Here is a 25,699-nt window from a genome sequence, read left to right as displayed (position 1 = left end):
CTGCTCCTTCTCTGTCTCTACCGGCTAGCATAGCCATGGGTAGGCAGGGGCCCTCCCCAGTCCCCTCCACTTAGGCTCAAGAGCTGCCTCAGGCCCACGCCCAGTTGCCCACTCAAACGCTAAGGAAGACTACAAGTCCAGGACCAGTGCACCATCTGCTCTCTATTCTTATTACTTTCCTCTACGCCCCCCTCCCATTGGTCATTAAATCTCCTTGGTCAGATCACATGCTCAATGCTCTTATTGGCCTTGTCCCCCAGTGGGGAAAAGCTAGCACACCACCAGCCCACCCTGCAGAGCCTCTATCTCATGCGCTCTGCAAGGCTCTGCAGGCCCTAGTCGCGCCCCATCTGTAGCAAGAAGTGTGCGGCAGAGGGGCAAGACTAGGATTGGCAGAGGCATAACCTAACCACGAGGCTCTGCGGCAGGCTGCTATGCTGTTCACCACTGATTTAAGTTTGAGGAGGTGACTACAGGAAGGGAAGGAGATAGATTACAGGCATGATGGTCTGATGGCCGAAGGGAGGGGACAGAGCTCTGTTGGAGAGATGGCCAATGGGAGGGGGAGAGAGGAGAGGAGAGATGGCTGATGGGAAGGGGGAGAAAGGAGAGAACAGAGACAGTCACAGGGAGAAGATGGACCGGGGTGGGGGGAGAGGCCAGAGAGACAAGGAGGCTGGCTACACAGTTTTATGATGCCTTTACAGTTAGGACTTTTTGTACAAGTTTTTGGGTTTTTTTTAGAAAATTAAGGCTTAGGTTATATTTTGGGACATCAGAAGAACAAGTAGGGTCAATAGAGTCTGGGAGAGGTCTTTATTTTACAAAAATATTCTTTGCCCTGATAATGGATTTGTCATAGACTGGTGGACCCGATTATAGATACTTTCAAAAGTTAATTTTAAGGGATTTAGAGAGTATAGAAAATCATATGGAACATAACATCCCAATTTAAAAGACAAGCATTGAGAGATTTTGCAAGGGGATCAGTCTATTGTGATATCTAGGGCAGATAAAGGAGGAGGGGTAGTAGAGCAAGATAAAGTACAGTATGAATTGGAGGCTTGGTCCCAATTGAATGATTTTCAGTTTTATTTGGGTTTGGAGGAGGATCCAACTGAGGAGTTGTACAGGTAGGAAGTAGATTGAAGTAAGCAGTTGATCAGGGAGTGTCTGTCTCTCTCTGTCTCTCTCTGTCGCCTGATGGGACCCGGATGATGGTGTCCCGATAGGAGCATGAGTGAGAAAACTTCGGTCTTGGGCCTCCCTTCCATTGTCTGCCTAGCAGCTACTGGGCCCTCAGATCACACATGCTCAGTTTTGAGACTGAGCATGTGCGACCTGAGGAAAGCAGTCACAATGATAGGCAGAGGAAGGAACTGCGCTGCCTGCAGCTGGTGGGGCCAGCCAAGGTACTTCGGGAGGGAGGGAGGAACAGGCAGCAGCCCTGCCCGGGGCCCAGCTCAGTCTCTCGGCGGCCCTGAAGGGGCTGGCCATGGGAGCTACGGTAGCTCCCACAGTTGTCTGCTTATATTTGGCTGAGTTTGAAGACAAATTTATACGCATTAGTCCCCACTCAGCCCAGGTATTTACATGGAAGAGATTTATAGATGATATATTTTTTATATGGAGTAGGGAAGAGTCAGTTTTGGGAGAATTTTTGGAATATTTAAATCAATGTGATCCTAGTATTAAGTATACTTCACATATAGGAGGCCATCAAGTTCAGTTCCTGGATGTGATGATTTCATTTGAACATTAGGAAACTCAAAAATAGGAACACTATTCTCCATTATCAAAGTTTTCATCCTAATAAATTAAAGAATAGCATTCTGTCTGGCCAGTTTATGCACCTTAAAAGATTGTGTACATGTAATTTTCAGTATGAACAGCAGGTGTTTAGGATGTACAATAGATTTCATGATCGAGGGTATCCTCGAAGGGTGGTGAAGAAGGCATGTAAAAGAGTCAACAATGTACAACGCAGTTGGTTAACCTAGAATTAGTTTCCCTATTGCTTCTTATTAACACTTCAATCTGGCTTTCGCCCCCTTCATTCAACTGAAACAGGTTGCTAAAGTCTCCAATGATCTGTTCCTAGCCAGATCCAAAGGTCTCTATTCTATCCTCATCCTTCTCGATCTATCTGCTGCTTTTGACACTGTTGATCACAGCCTACTCCTTGATACGCTGTCCTCACTTGGATTTCAGGGCTCTGTTCTTTCCTGGTTTTCTTCTTATCTCTCCTAGCGTACCTTTAGTGTATACTCTAGTGGATCCTCTTCTACTTCTATCCCACTGTCAGTTGGTGTACCTCAGGGATCTGTCCTGGGACCTCTTCTCTTCTCCATCTATACTTCTTCCCTTGGTACTCTGATCTCATCCCATGGTTTTCAGTATCATCTTTACGCTGATGACTCCCAGATCTACCTCTCCACACCAGAAATCTCAGCCAAAATCCAGGCCAAAGTATCAGCCTGCCTGTCTGACATTGCTGCCTGGATGTCTCAGCGCCATATGAAACTAAACATGACCAAGACTGAGCTTCTTATCTTTCCCCCTAAACCAACCTCTTCTCCTCCCCCATTCTGTATTTCTGTGGATAACACTCTCATCCTTCCTGTCTCATCAGCTCGTAACCTTGGGGTCATCTTCGACTCCTCCTTCTCCTTCTCTGCACATATTCAACAGACTGCTAAAACCTGTCGTTTCTTTCTCTGTAATATCAGCAAAATTTGCCCTTTCCTTTCTGAGCACACTACCAGAAACCTCATCCACGCTCTTATCACCTCTCGCTTAGGCTATTGCAACTTGCTTCTCACAGGTCTCCCACTTTAGCCATCTCTCTCCTCTTCAAATCTGTTCAAATTCTGCTGCATGACTAATATTCCGCCAGGGTCGTTATGCTCATATTAGCCCTCTCCTCAAGTCACTTCACTGGCTTCCTATCCGTTTCCGCATACAGTTCAAACTCCTCTTATTGACCTATAAGTGCATTCTCACTGCAGCTCCTCATCTCCACTCTCATCTCTCCCTACATTCCTCCCCGGGAACTCCGTTCACTGGGTAAATCTCTCTTATCTGCACCCTTCTCCTACACTACTAACTCCAGACTCCGTTCCTTTTATCTTGCTGCACCATATGCCTGGAATAGATTTCCTGAGCCGGTACGTCAAGCTCCATCTCTGACTGTCTTCAAATCTAAGCTAAAAGCCTACCTTTTAAATGCTGCTTTTAACTCCGAACCCTTATTTTATCATCCTCACTTTAATATTCCCTTATCTCTTGTTTGTCCTGTTTGTCTATCCTAATTAGATTGTAAGCTCTGTCGAGCAGGGACTGTCTCTTCATGTTCAAGTGTACAGCGCTGCGTACGTCTAGTAGCGCTATAGAAATGAGAAGTAGTAGTATTCACAAATTCAAGCCTTCAGAATTCCATTAAGAAACATTGGTCCTTACTAGCTATTCATGTGGGATTTAAAACCGCACAAAGATTTGCATTTACAAGAGGCCCTAATTTAGGGGAGTTATTAAAAGACAGAAAAGAAGTTCTGTTACAGGATGAGAAGAGACGGGGCCATGTACAACGTACATGATGTACTTACTGTAAATATGCTTTGATCACAGACAAGGTGTAGGTTCCCAATTTGAATAAATATTTTGAATTACGCTGCAACACGGATTGTAATTTGAGTCAGGTAGTGTATGCCATACAGTACCTGTGCACCTTGTGGTATATAGATGAAACTATGAGGAAAGTCAAATATCGCATAGCACAGCACCTGAGTAATATTAGGCTTCAGAAGAAAGACACACCTTTGTGGATCATTGGATTCAGTATAATCATTTAGCATTGTCCAGAACTTGTCGCCAGAAAGACTGAATAAGAGAACAGCTGCAAAACATATGGCCAAGCTTAGCAGGAGCATGCAGTGGTGGTTGTCACCCATGAATCTGACTATCAGCGCTCCCTTTCTGATAACACAGTGGGACATGGTGACAGTGGACGCCAGCCAGTCGGGTAGGGGAGCTTGTTCCATCAAGGTGCCCTTGCCAAATGAAACTTGTAATGACAAGTTTCATTTGGCAAGGGCACCTTGATGGAACAGGAGTCACCGTGGTCAATTAAATTGCTTAGAGCTCAGGGCAGTGCAGAATGCCTTACATGACTTTGCTTCATTTCTGGCAGGGACCCTGGTCCAACTTTTTCCGACAGTGTGACAACGTTGGCTTATATCAACAAGCAAGGCTGGACCTGCAGCTGGCAGTGAAGGTGGCCTCCTTCATGAGTTGGGTGGAGAAAAATCTTCTCTGCTTGTCAGCAGCTCACATCATGGGGTCTTTGAATGTGGAGGCGGACTTTCTTAGTGGGCACTCCTTGGAATCAGAAGAATGGGAAACAGAATGAGCCAGGGGGTTCAGCTAATAATGGACCAAAGGGATTCTCTGCTTCTGGACTTGATGGTGACGAAAAGGAATGCCAAAGTCCCCAAGTTCTCCAGCTGTCAGAAAAAACCAGGCTTGATGGGATCGATGCCCTACAGCAGTCCTGGCTAGAGACACATCTACTGTATGTCTTGCCTTCCCTTCTTGACCCATGGTAGGCTGTGTGTTGAAAAGAATTGCATTGCACCAGGGTTGAATTATTCTCATAGGCCTGGATTGGCTGTGGACCTGATTCGACTGCTGGACAGGAGTCCTCTCCATTTCACAGGTACATGGCCTACTGAAGCAAGGTCCAGTGCTCAAGGAGGATCCATGCCTCTTTGGTCTTACGGCTTGGCCATTGAAAGAGCTCAGTTGAGATGAAAAGGCTATTCTGATTCGGTCATTGCTACCTTGCTTCAAGCTTGGAAAAACTGTACATCTGTGGCATATATGAGGGTGTGGAGGACGTTTGAGGCTGGTGTTCTGAGCACAGGCTTTCTCCCTTCTCTGCTCAGATGGTGTACATCTAGCGTTTTCCAGACAGGCCTTCAGAAAGGATTGGCATTGGGTTCTCTAAAAGTTCAGGTTGCAGCTTTGGCCTGTTTTCAGGGGCCGACTACAGAAGATGTCTCTTGCAGCTCATCCAGATATCGTTTGATCCTTGCAAGGAGTGGGCCGCTTGTGGCTTCCTTTTAGTACACCGTATCCAGTGTGAAACCTTAATTTAGTCCTTCAGGCTCTTCAGAAGTCTCCTTTTGAGCCACTCTGGAAGGTCTACTCCAAAGATCATACACAAAAGACAGCATTCTTGGTGGCTGTTGCATCAGCACATAGGTTTTGAAGTTTCAGGCTCTCTTGGGATCTTTCTTTACTTTTTCAGAGTTGGGTGTGTCCCTGTGCATGATTACTTCCTTTCTTCTGAAATGGTATTGGGCATTTTGTCTCAACCAATTTATGGAGATTCTGTCCTTTTGCAGAGAGGACGAAGAGGCCCAGTATTCTTCCTTTATGCTTCTCGATGTGTGTGGAGTCCTCATTTGTTATCCGGAAGTTGCAAATGAGTTTCGTAAATTGGCCAGACAGTTTGTGCTTTTTGGTAAACACAGGCTTGGCCTTATGGCTTCCAAGCCCACAATTGCTAGATGGCTGAAGGAGACTATCGCATCAACTTATTTGCTTGCCAGGCTGCACAGCAACTACCTTTTTGTCTCTGGTGGATATTTGCAAGGTAGCGATGTGGTCAACGCTGCATACCTTTGCCAAGCACTACAGGATGGATGTTGCGTCATACGCTGAAGGCAGTTTTAGGGCTTCGGTCCTCAGGGTGGCAGTGCCAGGATCCCACAAGTTTTGGAATAGTGGGAAGCTACATAATGGAAAGAGAAATTGGTCTTAATTGATAATTTTCTTTCCATTAATCTGTTATGATTGGGGTCTGAACCCCTCTCAAGAACTTACCTCTTTCCTGGGAGTCAGCTTCTTAGCTGGTTTCTGTTTCTTTTTCTGTCCTTTCTGAGCTGGCTCTGTCTCTCTGTGCTGGCAGCTTCCAGCAGCAGGGCTCTAATTGTTTCACTATACTGCACCTGTGTGGGTAGTCTGAGTTGCTCTAACTCTCTTTGGGTGTACTGGCTTCAAGTGTTTCACGGTTTTGCATTGGTGTGGGTTGGGCCTCTCTGGGTCAGTGTGCTTTTGCCTAGGTCTAGGGAGTGTGACATCATCAGGGAGGGCCTTGATAAGGAAGTGGTGTTGTTTCCTTCAGGGCCTTTGCAACAGTTGTGTTTGCTTTAGGTAGGGTGGTGCAGTGTGCACTTCTGACATTGTGTCTAGTTTCCCTGCTTGCTTTTGCTAAGGTCCAGGTTAGTGTTAGTGCAGTGTGCACTGGTGTCTATGTGTTTAGCTTTCCTGCTTTTCCCTTATGGTTCCCCTGCTTTTCCCTCTTGGTTTTGGAAGCATTGCTGTGTGTAGGGCTTTGGAAGCTCTGTTGCTGATAGAAGTACTTCAGGGTTTGGTGTTGTTAAGAACACTGCAGAGTTTGCTGTTAGAAGTACTTCTGGTGTTTGTGCTATTGGGAGCATTGCAGTCTTTGCTGTTGGTGTTTGGTGCTTTAGAAGCACTTTTGGCTTATGTGTTAGCTTCACTGCTTTTTCCTTGTGGCTCCCCTGTCTTCCCCTTTTAGTGCTAGGAGCTCTTCTGGTTGCTTGCCAGAGTAGTGCTTAGGAAGCACCTTGTTAGTTGTATCTAGCTTGCTAGAGCAGTGCTTAGGTAGCTGGTTAGTTCTGTGTTTAGCTTATTAGTGTAAAGCTCTGCTTGTAGCTTGGTGCTTAGTAGCACCTGTGTTAGCTTTGTGTTTAGTTCCCTGCTCTGTTAGTTTAGGGCTTAGGAGCTCCTGTTTAGTATAGGGCTTAGGAAGTCCTTTTGTCAGTTTACTGTTAGGAACACTCCTGCTGGTTTAGGGCTTGGGAGCAAGTAGATCAGTTTAGGTTTAGGAGCACTTCTGTTTCCAGTCCTGGTCCCTATGTCATCCGGTATCCAGTAAGTCCTGTCGGCTACTCGAACCCAGGAGCTCAACTTCTGGGGGGCTTAGTAGCTAAGTGCAGGTGAAGCTGTGTGGACCAGTCCAGTGTGCTTCAGTCCCGTGTTCCAGTCCTGTGTCCTCCAGTCCGGGGGACCAGTCCAGTGTGTTCCGGTCCGGTGTGTGTTCCAGTCCGAGGGATTGCAGTCCAGTGTTCCAGTCCTGTGTCCTCCAGTCCGGGGGATTCCAGTCCAGGTGTTCCGGTTCGCTGGGCAGTGCCTGCAGTCCCTGCCGGTGTGCTTACCCAGTGTTGGTTGGTGGGTTTTGCCTGCTGCTGTCGCTCCTCGGCAGCAGCCCAAGGGCTCACGTTTGCTCCAGAGCCCGGCCCCGCGGGCTCTGAACCTGAGAACCTGACATAATCCTTCCCACAATTCCAGAGGCCCACACCCGAGGTTTCTGAGATGTTTAGTCGGTGCGAAGTAATGGGTCAGATATCAACCGTCACCTTGCATGGTGCTTCTGGCATCTCTCTTGTTCTCTACAAGTTGTCCAGAGATGAGAAGTCCACAAATGCTTGCTTTTCTGGTTAGTACTAGATTAGTGAGTTATTTAAGGTTGTTGTGTTTTGTTCGGAGTTTCTCCTTATTGCTGGTCTACTTAAATGCTGAGGAGCTGGACTGGGTGCAAAGAGAGATATCGCAACTCAGTTTTCTGTTCTGTTTCTCTGCCTGCTGGTTCATGGACACAAATATCCCCCAGGTTCTAGAATTGTGGGAAGGACTAATGGAAGAAAATGATCAGGTAAGACCTAATTTCTCCATCAGACAGACAGTTTTGGGTCTTGTTCCATTGTACCTATAGATTTGTAAGTTCTGTTTATTGGAAAAATTGGAACAAACCTGAATCAAGTTAAGGACTGGTTCACTGGCCGTGAAAGTGACCCTATTTCAAAGAGGTACCTGAATATCCATTTTCTGCAGTAGTCACAGAGCAGGTGTTTTTCTTTCCAGTTTTCCTCCCCTTGTTTGCAACTACCCATGGCTTTTTACCCTATTAATAAACCCCATCCACTTCACAGCCCAGTTATTGCAGTGACCGGCCTCGACGAGGGCCAGGAGGAGCCCTGATGCATGGCTGTGAATCAAACCATTAGGGCTGTGAATGCTACATCTCTGCCAAGCTGGTTTCGGCAGCTATAGAACCATGGGCACATAGTTTATAGTTTTATTTAAAACTTGATATACCGCCAATACAACAAAAGTTGTTTGAAGCAGTTAACAAAATTAAAAACAATACATTAAAAGAAAAGGAATGCCATTATCAATAGGACAGTAAACAGTCACACAGAAAAAGACCACAAGACTTTAGGGATGGATATATGTAGAACCAAACTTTGTGATAATGAAAACCAAGGCTGCAGAATAGTATATCATACATTCAGGGTGATGGAAGCAGTAAGATCAAAAGTTGGTGTCACGTGTCTGCTGCTGAGGCACACAAAGGGATCCTTTCTGTTTTATGCCCAGAGTGAACATGTTCTTTATCGCAGAAAGAAAGTCATAGATTGTTTTGTTTTTTTTAAGTTCTCATCCAGATGGCACATCTGCTGCTGGTGTCAGGGCAAGGGTGAGTATATCAAAATCATTGATGGGGTTGTGGGTTCATATAGAGATCAGAGCTATTGGTTGGGATTAATAAAATGAGCATCTGCTGGGGGCAGCAGTGTACCTTGCCACTGTCACTGTAATGGTGGAGGTAAGTTACTGTGTGTGGATTAAATGTATGGACGTTTCATTCTGCTGCCATAGTAACAGTGGTCACATTGTTAAGGGGGGAGGGGCAGCCAACTGGTGATGGCATTGGAGGAGGAGTCTCTCCTGCTTCTTACCCAGACTATATCCTGGGACATTCATTGGCCCCAGCAATGGTCTAAGTAGGGCTGCATTTATAATATTTCTGTTCAGTGTCTCTGGTTTGGATTTTGGGCAGGTGTTGGATGAGGGCTAAATGGGGAAGGAGGACAGCTTATTAGATTTAAATATACCATTGACCTTGTTCCTGGCATTGAAGGAGCATTTTGTATTACTCCTTCACCCAGTTGTTCACATGAGCCATACCCTGATTTCCAGATTGGTGCTAGCTGAGAAAAAAGCTCCTCTGTGCTTTGCATGTGGACAACGTTCCCCACAGCACCACCTCCTGGGAGAGCCTGCGAGTCCAGGAAGTATGAGCTCTCTCACAAGCAGAAGTTGTATAGCTGTTCCTAGAGTGTCTGTCGCTCCACTTGTGGCCTTTTTCACCTAACTGTTTTTCTTCTTTTTTTGTTTTCTTTTGTTTTTTTGCTGTATTCAGTGAAACTGAAGAGCTAGAGCGTTCCTATACTCAGTATGTGAAGATAGTTTCCAAATATGTTAACCAAGTGAATGTGATCCGTGCTGGATTCTCATGTGTCGTAAGTGACCCCATTTTGTTATCTTTTCTTGCAGACTTGTCTCATTTCTTTTCTAGAAAGACTAATCCTCACCCAAACTATTTAAACTCAAACTTGGCAGAATTTCTCAGGACCGGATCCCTTCCCGAAGCGACCGCCTGCCCTGCTGCTGACTGTACGTGGTTGGCCCGATGTGGATGAACAACAAATTTACCGTGAATTTCTATCCATCTGCAGAGTGGATGTGAAGAGACTCAGAGGGACTCAGTTTCTGCTGCTCACCACCAAATTCAAAGGGTATTGGAGTGATTCTGAACCTGCCACATGTTAGTTCCAGAGGTCCACCACCTTCTCCAAGCCCCTGTGTGCCATCTCGAGCAATGTCTAAGGACTGAGTGGACATGAGCAAAAATTGTCCATTATATTACCCTGTGAACACTTCTTACAGATATCAAGAGGCGTAGCTAGGTGGGGTGCCAGGGGAGCCACTGCTTCCCTAAACAGACTTTGGATGGTGCCGGTACCAGGGGCGTAGCCAGACACCCAATTTTGGGTGGGCCTGGGCCCAAGATGGGTGGGCAGAAGAACTCCGCCTTGTCCCACAAGTAATTTGGTCTCCCCCTCTCTCGCCTGCATGCCATATGGTCTCTCAAACATCCCTCCTCCCCTGCATACCTTTTAAATAGCAGATTTTCACTGGCAATGAGCAGCAACTAATACACACTGCTCATGTTGGCCCCACAGCCTTTCCTCTGATGCAACTTCCTGTTTCTGCATAAGCAGGAATACATCAGAGGGAAGGCTGCAGGGCCGGTGCGAACAGTATGTATCAGTTGCTGCTTGTAGCAGGCAAAGATCTGCTATTTAAAAGGTATATAGGAGGGACAGTTGGGAGTTTTTGGCTGGTGGGGCTTGGGAATCCCTGCCAGCCACATTAGAGATGTGCTGCTATTGGGTGGGCCTGAACCTAAAGTGGGTGGGCCTGGGCCCACCCGGGCCCACCCTTGGCTACGCCACTGGCCGGTACCTATTTTTCAGGTGATCTGTGGCACCTACGCCTTCGCGTGCATGTCTCTCCACCCCCCCTGGCGTCGCAACCTGTCTACACTTCTGCAGGTACCCACAGATGTGCAAACACAAGCAACATAAACGCAGGGAGGCTGGAAAGAATTCCATGAGCATCCTCTCTGCATCCCTTCCCTATTTGTTCACCTGTAGTTTAACTATATGTTATAGGTACTCTGAATTTTACTCAATTGTGGATGTTTAATGCAGCTTAGAGAGAACTTTGCTCCCCTTGTAGAAGCACCACTCTTAAAAGACAGTTGGGGCACTTTTCAGCACAGCAGGGTAGGACCCCATCACTATCTACCAGCTGCCTTCCCCAGTATCTCTGTTACTGGTGGTATTATTCACACATTATATATTTTAGGGAATTACGTACAAACAAAAAGTCAAAATAATACAACATATTAAACAAACATTTGTAGTATTCTGGAAATGTATGTAGGTATTTTAACACTTGGCTGTTAGCCAGCCCTAGCTCCCCAGTCCACATCTTCCCGTTGGCCATGTGAACAGTGATGTTCAGCAGCACTGTAACAGAAACCTTGAGGTTACTGGCAATCATAAAATAATTTACCAACCATTGTTTTTGGTAGGTTGTGAAATGGCCACTAGGCTTCAGTTGCCAATTTCCTGGGACAGAGGCGGGGAACCTATAGCCTTTAGGCCGCATATGGTGTTTTGTGGCTAATATACAATGGTACAATACAGAAATGATTTTTTTGGGTGACTCTTTTTTTTTTCTTTGATGACATGTTCGTAGCACAAGCATCAAGCACTGGAACCTTTGCACAGACACTTAAAATTTTGTCTTGGTTTAAAATAATTTAGGGGCCCTTTTACCAAGCAGTGCTAAAAAGTGGCTGGTGCCGTTGTCCGCATGTAGTTTTTTATTTATTTATTTATTTGTTGCATTTGTATCCCACATTTTTCCACCTATTTGCAGGCTCAATGTGGCTTACATGATTCCGGAGTGACAGTCGTCATTTCCAGATCTGAAAAATACAGATTGGTATAACATGTACATTATAGGGTAAATTACAAAGTGATATTACCTTAATGTTCATGAATGGAAGAGAATTTACATTATGCCGTAGTAGCAGTCACTATTTCCGGATCTGAGAAATACAAAATGGCATAGCATTGGTATTCATTGATGATAGCATAAAGTACAAGGTGGTATTGCATTAAGGTTCATAAATGATATATTAAAGTAAAGGGTGGTTAGACATTCAAATATAGAAAGTTCATTTACAGTATGGATTTGCCAGGACAACAGGTGGTGGTGGTGGTGCATAGTACCTTCTACGTGTCCGAGTAATAGGTAGTCCAGTGTAGGGAGTTCAGTTTAGTTTTGTTGTTATTTCGTGTTTGGTGTACAGGATGAATTGTGGTATGCCTTTTTGAACAGGTTGGTTTAGGTATTTTTGCGTGCTGCAGCCACTTTTAGCGCAGCAGTAAAATGGCCGCGCTTCTGTAGGTTTCTTTAATGGCCATGTGCTAATTTTCCAACTAACGTGTGGCCATTACAGTGGGAGTCCTTACCCTCACCTGTTTTATTGGTGCTAAGTGTTCCTGCTCTAACTCCTTGGTGGTCAGGCAGCGTGCAGCAATGTGCCTTCGCTATTCAATTAGTGCAGGGCACGCCTACACTCCACCCATAGTCATGCCTCCCGCACTGAAAACTAAACATTTTTTTCAGCACAGGATTAACCCATGCTGATGCGTGTACTACCGTGGTACTTTTTGCTGCAGAGTAGGCAAGCGTAGTGCCTACCATGGCTTAGTAAAAAGGCTCCTTAATGACGTATTTTCTTGATCTCAAAGTTTAATTTTGCTTTTATGAATTTTCAGTTATAAAAGTATGTTTTCTCTTTTTTTTTTTTAAATAACATCTAAATACACTTGCATATTTTTGGTGCATACCGTTGAATGCACAACCTTAAGTACAATATGCGTCCTTACAAGATCCCTCTGAAATGGGATGTGTCCTTCTAATTATAAAAGGTTCCCCACCTCTGCTCTGGGATCTATCATCATCCTCTTACCTCCTCTGCCCACACCATATACACTCAGGATCCCCACATTCAACATCAGGGCCTCTTGGGAACCCCCACATTCACAGCTGAGCTCTTTTCACGCTCTGTGCTTGGAATCAGAATAAACTAAAAATGTAGGCTCTTCGAGTTTATGTGGGAAGTAAGGCCTAATTGCCCCCTTGTGACTGCAGGCCCTGCCTTACTTGCTCTTGTTGGTTTCTTTTCTTTTCAGTGTTCGGGCGATACAGCAGGAGTATAAGGGCCACCCCAACCTGCAGCTTTGTGTATATCGTTACTGGAGACACTCACCTGCTGTCTGCTGTGTGTTCAGGTAAATGCTTCCTGTGAGCAGTGTAGGTGGTCTTTGATCTAATCTCAGTATCTGCTTATTCCCACAAAAGGTCCAAAACAGCTCACTTAATAGATCACTTTAAAAGAAAGAACATAATGGTTACAAAAAAATCCAATAATAAAATTATTTAAAGGGAAGGAATTTGATATACCACCTTTCTGGCGTTACAATCAAAGCATTTTACTTGTTATATACAGGTATTTATTTTGTACCTGGGACAATGGAGGGTTAAGTGACTTTCCCAGAATCTCAGGGAGCTGCAGTGGGATTTGAACCCAGTTCTTCTGGTTCTGAGGCCACTGCACTAACCTTTAGGTTATTCCTCCATGTAGTTATTATTGACTATTATCGATCAAGTATTTCTGGAATAAGTAAGTTTTTAAACTCTTGCGAAAGGAAACATATGAAGATATCTGTTTAATCACTATTGGTAAATTGTTCCAAATTTGAGTTGCTTGAAATAAGAATATTTGTAGAATGTTTTTAAACCAAACTCTCTTAAAGAAAGGAAAGTTAAGCACCTGTGTAAGCAGGAGGCCAGCCCTGTTCTGTATCTTAATAAGAAGAAACAGAAACAAAGCAACACTGGGCCTTCTTGTGTTCAAGCAGTTAGGCCAGTAGGCCCAGGTTTAAGTCCTGCTGCTGGTATACACTGCGACATTTGACAGAGTCATTATTTTATCTCCTCATGTCTCAGGTGTCCAGTTTGTGAAAGTTGTCTGGCTCAGGAATTCATTGTGCCTGTGTGTAATATGTTGTAGTCTGTTGTGATTTGTAGATGCTAGAAAAAAATGTTAAAAATGAAAAAAAAAAATTTGTGACACCTGTTAAAAGTTTTCAAGCATGAAATTGCTTGGATTTAATTTGGTTTTAGGATGAGTCTCCACAAGGTTCCTGCTCAGTGTCCCTGTGCCATCAGCTTTTACTCTCTGCAGTAGCAGCAGCAGAAGATACTTGCAGTCAGTTGCTTTGATGTCAGTCTTATCAATAGCTGTAATATGGGGAAACAAATTGTAGCAGGACATGGGTGGTCATAGGGTTGGCTCACTTCTTTTTCTGTAAAAGTTTATATACTACTTTCCCAAGCAAACTGTGTTCAAACAGTTTACGACATAGAATTTTGTAAAACGTGTAAATAACATAATACACAAACCACAGGCTATTTTCCATCCAGCCAGGCCTCGTCATCCAACGCACTGCTGCTACTTCTATCCCCAGCACAGAACTTTTATTTTTTAATGTAGCCTAGAACTCCTTTTTGTTTGATGTGTGTAGTATGTGTTTTGTTTTGGTTTTTTTTAATCCATCTGCCTGGGTGGCCACTGCAGAGCAGCCTTTGGACTACAGTCTGTGGCCACTCCTGCTTTCTTTTTGTGGCTTGGTTCGTGGCAGTAGAGAGAAGGGCAGTAGCTTGTCTTTGCTGACGTCACTTGTCATAATCTGCTTTGACTGCAGGAGAACCGCCTGTAGAGGAAAGGGAATTCTGTATGAAACAGAAGTGGTGGTGCTACACTGAAAATGTAGTTAGTTCAGTGAGGTGAAGTAGTGGCCCCTTCTCTTCCTCTTCACTATGCTGATCGCTTGTGAGGAGGACAATCACAGCAGTAGTGCGGCACCTCAAGCTGCTTCCTCCTCTGCTGCTGGGCCCCGAGTATCAGGCTTTTGAACACCTTGTTTCAGAGTGTAATCTCAGGTTACATCATCCCCTTCTGCTGCCACAGTGACCATTGTCCTTGTCACAAGCTGGAATGGAATGTGAGTGAGAGGATCAAAGGCAGGAACAGCCACAGAACAAGTGAGGGGTACAGGGTGGCAAGATAGTAAGGGGAAGAAGATCGAGGGAAGAAGCGAATGAGGGCCGGGGAGAAGATCGAGGGAAGAAGCGAATGAGGGCCGGGAAGAAGCGAATGAGGGCTGGGGAGAAGATCGAGGGAAGAAGCGAATGAGGGCCGGGGAGAAGATCGAGGGAAGAAGGGAATGAGGGCCGGGGAGATCGAGGGAAGAAGGGAATGAGGGCCGGGGAGAAGATCGAGGGAAGAAGCGAATGAGGGCCGGGGAGAAGATCGAGGGAAGATGCGAATGAGGGCCGGGGAGAATATCGAGGGAAGAAGTCAATGAGGGCCGGGGAGAATATCAAGGGAAGAAGTCAGTGAGGGCCTGGGATAGAGAGTAGGGTGGGACAAGAGTGAATGAGGAGATAAGGTGGCACAGAAGAGTGAGTGAGGGGAATATGGTGAGGGAGAGAATGAGTAGGTGAGGGGAAGAATAAGTGAGTGTATAATAGTGTTTGGGGGGGGAAGAACATTCCTCTCCCCATCTTCATCTGTCTCTCCTCCTTCCCCTTTTTCTTACAATCTTCATGCAACATTAATTGGTGATAACAATTGATAGTTGGTCTTAATTGCTAATTATCACTGTTTTGAGGTTATTCGCAGATCTGCCCGATGCCCTTATTCTATCCCCATGCACAAGTCCCAAGGAGGTGTGGCTATGGAAGGGGCATGGACAGGTTGGGGCGTTCCCAGAAGTTTGGGTCATAGGTCATAGAATACTTACATTTCTGCACCTAACTGCCCTTAGATGGACATGAGCAATTACATCAGCCTTTGGCAGCAGTAAATGATTGATTGCGCCCAGAGTTAGGCATAGAAATGCGTGCTGAGCTAGTATTCTGTAAAAGCCATTACACGTGGAACAGTCTGTACAGAATTCGCACTTAGTACCTAACCTTGGGTGCCGTTGACTGAATCTGGCCCTTAAAAGTATGTGTTTTTTTTTTTTGTTTTTTTGTTTTTTTGCAGTGTGGCCTGTCATTGAGATAAATTTGGCATCCCTGCAGTGGACACACTGATTGGGATTAAATACTGATTGCATCCTATGCTTTCTGTTGCCATCTGTAAGCTTGAATAGGGTAAAATGGAGTCACCCAGAACCAGTTTCACTACTTTCACAAGTGAAGGAGTAGCCTAGTGATTAGGGTTAACAATCAGAGAAGCCCAGTTTTAAATCCCAATGCTCCCTCTGATCTTGGGCAAGTCACTTAACCCTGCATTGCCTCAGGTACAAACTTAGATTGTACATCCTCCTGGTACAGAGAAAGACCTAGTTTACCTGAATATAACACACTTTGAGCTGCTACTGAAAAGGTCTGAGCCAAATAAATAAATAAATTTGTGTGTTTCCCTGTCAGCCCGACTCTTCTCAGCATATGCATTGTGCACCATTTTTGTCCTTGCCTTCAGGGCCACCAAGGGTAGGGGGGGCGCAACATTCCTCTGGGTCGGGCTTTCATCAGGGCCTGGTGCCAGCAGCCCAGATGAGATCCAGCGTGTCTCCCTCCTGGTTCTGTACTTGCCTGTAGTCATTGAATGGCAGGCAGCAGCAAGCGAGAAACACTGCAGAAACAGGTAGTTATGTCACAGGAGATGGGACATGGCAGGAAGAAGGATCTGTGGTTCTCAAAGCAGTCTCTCTTAATTGCTACTGCCCCTCCCTTCCCACCTAGGGTTACCGTATTTGCTCCCCCCAAAAAGAGGACACATGCCCCACCCCCGCCATCCCTGGCCTGCCTACACCATGCCCCCCCCCCCCCCCCCCCCAATCACACACTCCTAAGGGTGTGCTATCCTTCCCTTCCCTTCTCTTACTATACTGCCCTGGTGGCCTAGTGACTTCTTTGGGGCAGGAAAGAGCCCCCTCTTTCCTGCCCCAGCACCTGCATGCTGTTCCTTGCTGACTTCGGTCCCGTCGCCGATTCAAAATGGCCGCTGAGAGTTGAAGTCTCACGAGGCTGCTTCAACTCTCGGCGGTCATTTTGAATCGGCGCTGAGACCGGAGTCAGCAAGGAATAGCATGCAGGCGCTGGGGGCAGGAAAGAGGGGGGCTCTTTCCTGCCCCAAAGAGGTCACTAGACCACCAGGGCAGTATAGTAAGGTAAGGGGAGTGATGGATAGGACACCACTAGGCCCTCCAGCCTGCCTGTTTGTCCGGACAAATAGGCGGGCTGGCAAAACCCGCCCGGTTGCCCGGCCATGTCCTCAAAAAGAGGACATGTCCGGGTAAAACCGGACGTATGGTAACCCTATTCCCACCCCCTAGTTCTCCACTTGCCTGGAGTCATTGGATGGCAGGCAGCAGCAAGCAAGAGACACACTGCAGAAACAGGAAGTTACGTCACAGGAGGTGGGACACGGCAGGAAGAAGTACCCGTGGTTGGCAACGTAGTCTCTCGATTGCTGCTGCCTGCCGTTCAGTGACTCCAGGTAAGAAGAGGACTGGTGGGGATGGTGGCAGTAGGCCCCTTAACATTATTTGCCCTGGACCCGGCTTTGTGTCTCGGCAGCCCTGCTTGCCTTCTGGCTGGTGCTTCCCTGCATGTGCAACATATGGTGTGTTTGTGTACTCCTCACTCATTAACTCAATGCTTTTCATCCTCAGTGTGTGTGGTGTTGTCCTGGTCTGGTCTGCTGTAGCCTTTGTTTTGGGGAAATCTGTTCCCCAGCATCTCTAGGACCTGAGGGCCTCCCTGGAGCACTCTTCGCAGGATTATTCTCATTTTGTTGGACCTTGCAGATTTTGGCTTGTACTGTTCTTATCCTGTTTTCAGTAGAGGCCTGAAGACCTTTGTGAAACCTCATGGACTTTGCATTAAGAGCGAGTTCTCCTGGAAGTAAACTGCATGTCTCTATTAATGGTACCTGGGGGACACGGCCTGGCTCTCTGTGTAAATATTAATTACAGCACAAGACCTCTATAGCTCTGGTTGTGAAAAATGAACAGTAAAATCTGTTAGGTTTGGTGGTGGCACAAATGTTTGAGTGGCTAAACTTTTTGAACATTTGTGAAACAAGGTACGTGCACCTTCAGTCTGTTCTTGCTTACATCCAGCATCATCAGTGGAACAGATCCCTCTGCATGAGGGGTTCTTAACCCAGTCCTCGGGGCACACCTAACCAGTTAGGTTTTCAAGATATCCACAATGAATATGTATGAAAGATATGTGCTTTGCACTGCCTCCTTAGTAAGCAAATCTTTCACATGCGTATTCATTGTGGCTATCCTGAAAACCCAACTGGCTGGGTGAACCCTGAGGACTGAGACAAGGTATTTTTCTGACCTCCGCAGCACCCCGATAAATAATACAGTTTCATCTTACAAATAGTGAAATACTCAATATTCAAGCAATAGATGTAATGGTATATCCGTCTATAGGGTAAGATGTAAATGGGATTCCTGTAGAAATGGACCATTTAAAAATTGTCTCAGGCCCTTGTCAGGGAAAAGTGCTGACAGGCTGCATACTGTTCCCTGCATGGAAAAGAGGAGAGATGGGGGAGAGCCCAGAAAAATTGCAGATTTAATTTTTATATCCCTATGCCTGTTTTTCACCCACTCTGCCCCTGCGGGGAACATAAGCGTTGAAAGAAAACTGGCAGCAGCACCACCTACAGAAAACTCCCGCCCCAAGATTCAAAACACAAGTCTAATAACTCCAATAAAGGAAACTCCTTAAAAATTTGTTCCAGCTTACATATTGTACTTGCAGCCTGGTAGATATATTATAAGTCCAACTGATTTAGGTCCCTATTTACTAATGTTTACACTGCAATAACACAATTATTGCATTCTATCAACTATAAAGCCAGTTATGTGTCCCTTGCTGTGTGTGAATTCTTGGTGGGACAGCCACATACTTTATGGGGTGCAGCACTGTTCTGGTTAGGTCTACCACCCACCCCATGGTATGAAGGATTCTTTCAGTCAGAATCAATTAAGATGGGGAGGCTTTTGGTCTCTAGTGTCATTCACTCAGACAGCTTTCACTTCCAGTCTAGTCCAAATTTCTTTTATAGCTGTTTGATCAAAAAAGTGTATCACAATTAAAAATTTTGATCAGCAGGCCTTAACTGGTTGGGTTGGTAAATGGATACAAGATTTGGGCTCAGAGGCAACGAATGGAATGTTGAAGGGCCTGATTCTTCCTCTCCTTCCCCCTCCCCATTTTACTTTTAAGAATTTTTATTGATGATACTCCATATCAAAACATTGTTATCATATTGCAAGCATATCTTGCTTATATTTCATCTCATACTAACAATTTTCAACAATAACTTCATCATCAAACATTTTACATATTCTCCCTCTTCCCCTTCCCCCCTTCCCAGGTCCTCCTCCCCGTTTTAAAGTGGTTAATGCAAATTTGGTAGTACAAAATTCTAAGTTTGTCTTGGGCTTATATAGCCCCTAATACAGCAGCAAAAATAGACATCACACAGAACGCTTCCTATATGAAATGTGGGAGCTATGTTGGGACACTTGTTTTGGTCTTGTGCATTGATTCAGAATTTTTGGAAAGTTATACGTATTCATGCATCCATGGATTCTTTCCAAGCACCTTCCATCCCTTCCTCTGTTCTTTTAGTTTCATGTTTTTGTCTGTCTGACAGACTACAATGAGTTATTTTGTATGTTTTTGTTAACCTGGAAATGTATACTAATTGAATGGTGACATACTTCTCTGCCAAATCTCATATAGTGGCTGAATATGTTGTATGCTACTATGGTAATGGAGCGCCACAAGACAGGGTGGAACAACCCGATGCAATGGGCCAAACTTCAAAAACGGTGGGAACCTATATGGTTGCCTAAGCCCCATCATGCATGCAGTTGGGTATTAAATTGTTAACTGAGAAGATTAAGTTCTTGTACAACATTAGCCCTCACTCCAGAAGCTGGTGTAAGAAACACCTCTGGTCTCTGGTTTGATGCCTTGTTTGCAAGGGGTGGATTGAGGGGGATGTGTGGGGAGGGACTGAGAAGGGGGTATTAAACAAAAAAGAAAATGAAAAAGTTCATCTTTAAGAGCGTTCTATTCATTTGTATATGGTTGATCGATCTTGGGTCATTTTTTTTCTATATATTCACGATCACTAGTATTGCATTCAATGGACACACTGTAAATTTTTAATTATAATTGTTTGTTAAACATTAAATGCAAAAAAAAAAAGACTTTATTGCAGTTTTACTCCTTGCTCAGATCGTGCTATTCAATATCCCCTCTGACCACCGTTATCTGGTTAGTGGGATGACTGTTGAGGGGGAGTTAACTGCATAACAAGACTGAATATCAGAGGAATTAGTTTTGCTTATGCCCCTCCCCCCACCAAGAGCATCCAACCCCTCCCAAGGCCCTGCCAGATCATCCAGCCCCCTCCTGAAGACAGCCCCCGTCCCCACCTGTCCTCTAGAGTAATACAGGCAGATGTGATCCATATGCACTTCTGCCTGTGCCAGCTCTGTATTCAAAATAGTGGTATGACCTGTAGCAGTAGTCATGCGGTATTATCGCTAGGGGTCAGGACCCTAATGGTAAAGGGTCGTAAGGACCATCATTTTGAACCTGGAGGAGGCACAGGCAGGAGTGACTAGAGATTGTTCTTGCCTTTCCTACACTAGATTACCATATCATTGTTAAGGTACGCATGGGGGTGCCTATAGTGGGGTAGGGGTTATTGGGAGGGAGTGGATACTAGTGGTGGGGATCTTTGTGAGCACAGTTCTTCCAGGGGAAGGGGACTCTAGGAGGGGGGATATTCTGAGTGGGCGTTTCATGAAGGGGTGGGTGATGAAGCTGTGGCAGTCAGGGTGAATGTCGTTAATAATTTTAAACATTGTTAACATTTACATGTTAATCACAAATGTTAATGGTGATTAATCAAAAGCACTAGGGTTTTTTTTTCTTAACTTGCTCAGGTAATGGTATTGGGGCCACTTGACAACAGTGATTGCAACATGATAGCATCCAACCCTGATGTAAATTTTTATCCTTTTGCAGCTACTCCTCTAAGGGTTGTTTTTTTTTTTTTTTAAACAATTTTCCTGATTTTATTGTAGTCTCCTTTTTGAAAGGTAAATACTAAAGTATTGGATTTCCTATGTGTATTTATCCCAGTTATTAAATCCAATCTAATCGTGATCACCATTGGCAAGATGTTGCAGTACCATTGCCTCTTGTACCAGATCATACGGGCCACTCAGGACTAGGTCTAGAATTACTCCCCCTCTTGTTCTTTCCTTAACCAGCTGCTCCATAAAGCAGTCCTTGATTTTATCAGGAACATTTCCTCCCTCGTATGCTCTGATGTTACATTTATCCAGTCAATATTAGGGTAATTGAAATTACCCATTTTTTTATTTTATCCAGTTTATTAGGCTTCCTAATTTCTGGTAACATATCTGCATCTGTCTGTTCATCCTGGCCAGGTGGATTATGGTACACTCCTATCACTTGAATGAACAGTATCCATTTTAGTATGTTTTGATTTATGTTTATTTAATAAGAGAATGTGGTAAAAGCTTTCCATGCCAGTTTTTTGTATACATTTTTATATGTATACTAGTAAAAAAGGCCTGTTTCCGAAACCAATGAAACGGGCGCTAGCATGTGGGGTTTTTTTTTGTGTATGTGTCACAGAGTTATTTTGTGTGTGTGTGTAGGTTGTTGATGTTGTGTTTTTTTTTGTTTTGTTTTGTTTTTTGCTTGGGGGTTGGGGGATGTGCTGTGCTGGCAAAGTGGGTTGGATTGGTGTGTGGCTTTGAGGGTGTGTTTCTGTTGTATTGTGTGTGTGTGGTTTGTCTGTCAAGGAGGTTTGTGGAGGGGGGTCTTTCTGTTGGTGAAATGTAAATGTGGTTGTAGGGGGTGTCAGCCTTTGTTGAGTGTTGCTTTTTTTTTTTTGTGTTGTGCTGAGGCAGCAGTGTTGTTTTAGATGGGCGGAAGGTTGAGGAGCACGTTCTTTGTCGGTATTTTTTGGCCGTTTCAGGGCTGCTGTAGGGGAATACTGGAAGAGAAATGTGCTGTTGGAAGCAGCGCCATCTTTTTCCATTGGGCTGGGGTTCTGGGCATCCTGGAGGTGGGTGACGGCTTGCTTGAGGACGGGGATGGCTGTTTTAAGTTGGCGGAAGGGAGAAGAGCACGGTCTCGGGCCGTCGGGGGGTGATCCGGTATGTTTGGTCCATTTCAGGCCGGCTGCAGGGGAATGCTGGAACATTTATGCGCTGCAGGAATCAGCGCCGTCTTTTTCCAGGTGCTCGGGGAATCCCCGAGGTGGGAGACAGCTTGCCTGAGGCTGGGGATGGTTGGGCATATCCTTGGCCGCTTCGGCAAAAGGGGAAGAGGAAGGGGGTGGGGAGTTACCTGCAGCCACCTGAGAAACCATGTATTCTTTGTTTGTTTTGTATTATTAGTTTGCATTTCTGTTTAAGAAAGAGTGGATGCCTTTCGAATGATGGAGGTGGTGCTCGGTGTGCGGTTGTTTCGTTAGTTTGGCAGCCAGTCTCCAGCGATTCCTAGGTCGCTGTTTGCTGCTGGCTGGGTCGCGGGTAATCCTTCCAGCTGGGCCGCAGCTTGTCCTGTTCACCCACGTCCCAGATGGTGACGGGCACGTTGTTTTCTGGCTCCTCTGACTCCATGTCAAGCGATCCCAAATATAGTCTGTGCTATAGGCCCTCTGGCACTCTTCAGTGCTGGCATTAGGCATTTAAAAATTCCCCCCCCCCCCCCGGTCTATTTTTGCACATACCCACAGCAGGAATATTCTCCTCTCGTTCCAGCGGTGGTTCTGTGCTCTCCGTGCTGCACAGATAATGAGCCATTCTGCTGGGGAATGCTCCTCCCTTATTGTCATGTAGTTTCCTCTGATTGGTCCGTCTTACATTGCCTAGTGTTGCCTGGGAACGGTGTTGTGATGGTCCTTTGTGTTTTAGGAAGTTGAGGGTGTTTTTTCTGATTGGTCCGTCATGCGAGGGCGGGGCAGAGAGACATGGTCAGTGTTCTGGCTTCACCACCATGAATCCATGAACCCTTCAGTGAGTGACTGAGTGACTTCAGAACGTTGTCTTCAGAATGTTGAGGGTGAGTTTTATTATAGTAGATATAAATATTTTTTTTTATCTTTGAGACAGGATGTATAAGATTTGTATGTGTATATTTGTTTTATATTGTACTTGTCTTTTTCTATAAGTATATATGTTTTCATTTCTGTATTTGTTATATACACTAGCCCTCTAAATTCTATATGTGGCGCTCAAAATTGCATGCGCAAATTTGTGTATATAATTTAATTGAATATTGAGCTAGTTAGTGCCAATTGGGCACTAATAATTATTGGTGCTAAGTGGCAATAATTCAAATTTACATGTGCATTTTGCTAGGTGGTATTCTATAAAGATGCATGTGTAATTTTTTTTTAGCGTGCAACTGAAAAGGGGGTGTGGCCATGGAAGGGGCATGGGTGGGCACACTATTATAGAACCCAGGGAATCTGTACCTAATTTAGGGTTCAGTTAGTGTAAATCCTCGCGTCCAATCCCTGCACTAAGTGATATTCTATAAACAGTTCCCAACTCAGAGCATCATTTATAGAATTAGCAATCTGTGCTTATTTTTTCAGTGCCCAAATTTGTGTGCAATTTACTGAATTTAGTCCTAGATATTTTATCACCCCTGACGCAGCCTCCCTAGGTGAAATGTGGCCATGTTGGATTGTTTATAAATAAAGTTGTTGACATTTTGAATTCTGTTTTCCTGGTCTGCTCCATTTCTGGTGCTGATGCAAATGACAGTAGCATGAGACTGGAAGTTGCATGTGTGCTCTGTGCTGCAGTGTGTACTCTGCAGGTGTGCTGACTACTTGAGTGGCCTAGAGAGTGCAGGACCCACAGTGCCAAGTGCAGAAGCTGGCCTCTGGCGAGAAGGGAGAGGGAGCTGTGCAGCAGTTTTGTGCTGCTGCAGAAGCCAGGGAGATTTGGATGAATGCTGCTGGTGATAGGGAGGAGGGGACAAAAAAGGGGAAATGGGTGGAGAGGGGGAAATACTGGGGCTAGAAGGTGAGAAGAGGGGAATGCTCCTTGGGCTTAAGAGGGATGGGGGAGGGGCATACTGAAGCTGTAGGGTGAAGAGAGAGAAGGTGAGAGGAGTGCTTCCACGGTTGGAGAGGGGGTGGGGGTGCTGGCCAAAGGAAGGGACGAGAAAGAGGAGGAGAATGCTGGAGGAGAGAGAGGTTTTTACAGGGAAAGGGGGATGGGTTGTAGAGTTGGAAAAAGTCACAGGTGACAGCTTTATGGTGATATAGATTTTATTCTCAATAAAATAAATATGTGGATAGTAGCTTTGTGAAGGCTGTGCTAACTTTATCCAGTGCTTTCCAGGCACGGTCTGAATATCAGCCCACACCTGGATAACATCGGATAGTCAATGTCTGTGCCAGGACTAAGCCTGGCATTGAATATTGGAGTCAAATTCTGCCTGTGGCAGTCAGCACCATGAAAATTGTGCATCATCACAGGCTGAATATTGGCCCTGTTCTGCCCCCATATACATGGAAGCAGGTGGCATGTTGTTTTTATAGAGAACTCAGTGCTTGAAAGTGTGTCCTTGAACTACAAATGTGTGCAATTTTGTAGTTCTCTTTGATGGACTCCTTTAACAGCACATATACAGCTCCCTGTGGTTTATGGGAGGCTTCCTAATGGTTGCTTGCCTTCTAAGGGCTAGTAGTGCCCCTTCCTCTGCTCTGAGAGCATGGTGGAAGTAGCTCTCTGACTTAGCAAGTAGTATATGCATGGCTTTTTTTCTAGCTCAGTTGTTTCTGAACCTGTCTTGGGGAACTGCAGGTTTTCAGGATATTATTCATAATGAATTTTCATGAGTTAGATTTGCATCACTGCCTCCATTGCATGAATATCTAACTCATTAATATTCATTGTGAATATCCTGAAAACCTTGACTTCCTGGTCAGGTTTGGGAACCTAGCTCATGAAAGAAAACACTCAGGACCAGAAGCTCTGCTATAAAATGTGTATTGCCAGGCCCTGTCTTGCTTCCTGAATACATTATATTTATGCTTTTTAATAGTACTGTTTATTAGGAAATATTTTATATCATTTTTCTAGTATAAGAATCAGAACTGCTTAACGTTACATAGTAGCCACAGTTCCATTGTGATGGCAGTTCATACTGTTTCAAAAGAACATAACAATGCAACCACTTAATATCTCAAATTCCACATATTACAAACCTCTGAATCCCAACTCTCAATTATGTCTAATATTGTCATTTCCATTTCCTGCAATTAAACAATGTTTTCAAGACCTTCCTAAAACACAGTATTGTATCTGCAATTTAACTTCTCCTGGCTGAGTAGCCTGGGAGAAGGATGGATCCAGGCCTCTGACTTTGTCAATGTGCACTCATCCACAGCAGTGACTGGGAGCTCTCTCATACCCAGTCTTTACTCTCTCTCTCATTGTTTTGTTTAGTTACTGTTCTGCCCCCATGTTCATGGTGGCAAGGGTGTATGTATATTTAGTATGAGTAGTATTTGTATTCAATTGCATTGTCTGTGTATAGATAGCACTGTGTTTTAGGGCTGCTTTTCCTATAGTTTGCAATACCCTGTGATTGACTCCTTGTGAGCTTTCCCTATTGGCTGTTAGCTGTGAGCTAGGGCCAGCCCTCTTTTTCTGCTTCTGTGGGCAGTGTGAGTGAGCCTAGCATGCCTTTGTGATCAGCAGCAGTTCTAGGGGCTGATCCCTCCTTAATCTACTGTAATTCCATGAAGATTTTTCACCATCTCCCCAAGTCATTCCCTATTCATTTTCCCCGAGTTACTCCCCCTTATTCCCCTTTGAGTATTACAGCTTTTCCTCTCAGCTGGGCTGAGGTTCTGGCCATCTTCTTGCCTCTGAGATGGCTAGATGCAGACTCTGTTTGCAGAAGGAAACAATTCTCTTCAAAGCAACCGAACTGTAAATTGGATTTTCTTTGTTTATTTATGAGTACTACAATAAAGATTTGCTTAAGCATTGAGAGTGTA

The 25,699-nt window shown here is 44.9% G+C and overlaps 1 protein-coding gene across 2 annotated transcripts in view; it reads left to right on the top strand.

The window, feature by feature from the left end:
• Positions 1-19,602, top strand: part of PNLDC1 (PARN like, ribonuclease domain containing 1) — a 115,581-nt gene extending 95,979 nt beyond the window's left edge. For both annotated transcript variants that reach the window (XM_030185847.1, XM_030185840.1), the window contains 5 exons: positions 8,524-8,566; positions 9,293-9,392; positions 9,493-9,668; positions 12,708-12,806; positions 17,265-19,602. In XM_030185847.1, the coding sequence (XP_030041707.1) occupies positions 8,524-8,566; positions 9,293-9,392; positions 9,493-9,668; positions 12,708-12,806; positions 17,265-17,337 (491 nt within the window). In that variant the 3' untranslated portion in view covers positions 17,338-19,602. The remainder of the gene's footprint in view (positions 1-8,523; positions 8,567-9,292; positions 9,393-9,492; positions 9,669-12,707; positions 12,807-17,264) is intronic.
• Positions 19,603-25,699: the final 6,097 nt, after the last annotated feature.

This window comes from Microcaecilia unicolor, chromosome 1 (genome assembly GCF_901765095.1).
Source record: "Microcaecilia unicolor chromosome 1, aMicUni1.1, whole genome shotgun sequence".
Taxonomy (NCBI): domain Eukaryota; kingdom Metazoa; phylum Chordata; class Amphibia; order Gymnophiona; family Siphonopidae; genus Microcaecilia; species Microcaecilia unicolor.
Note: the sequence above shows the minus strand (reverse complement) of the source record. Positions and strands in the feature narration are given on the sequence as shown.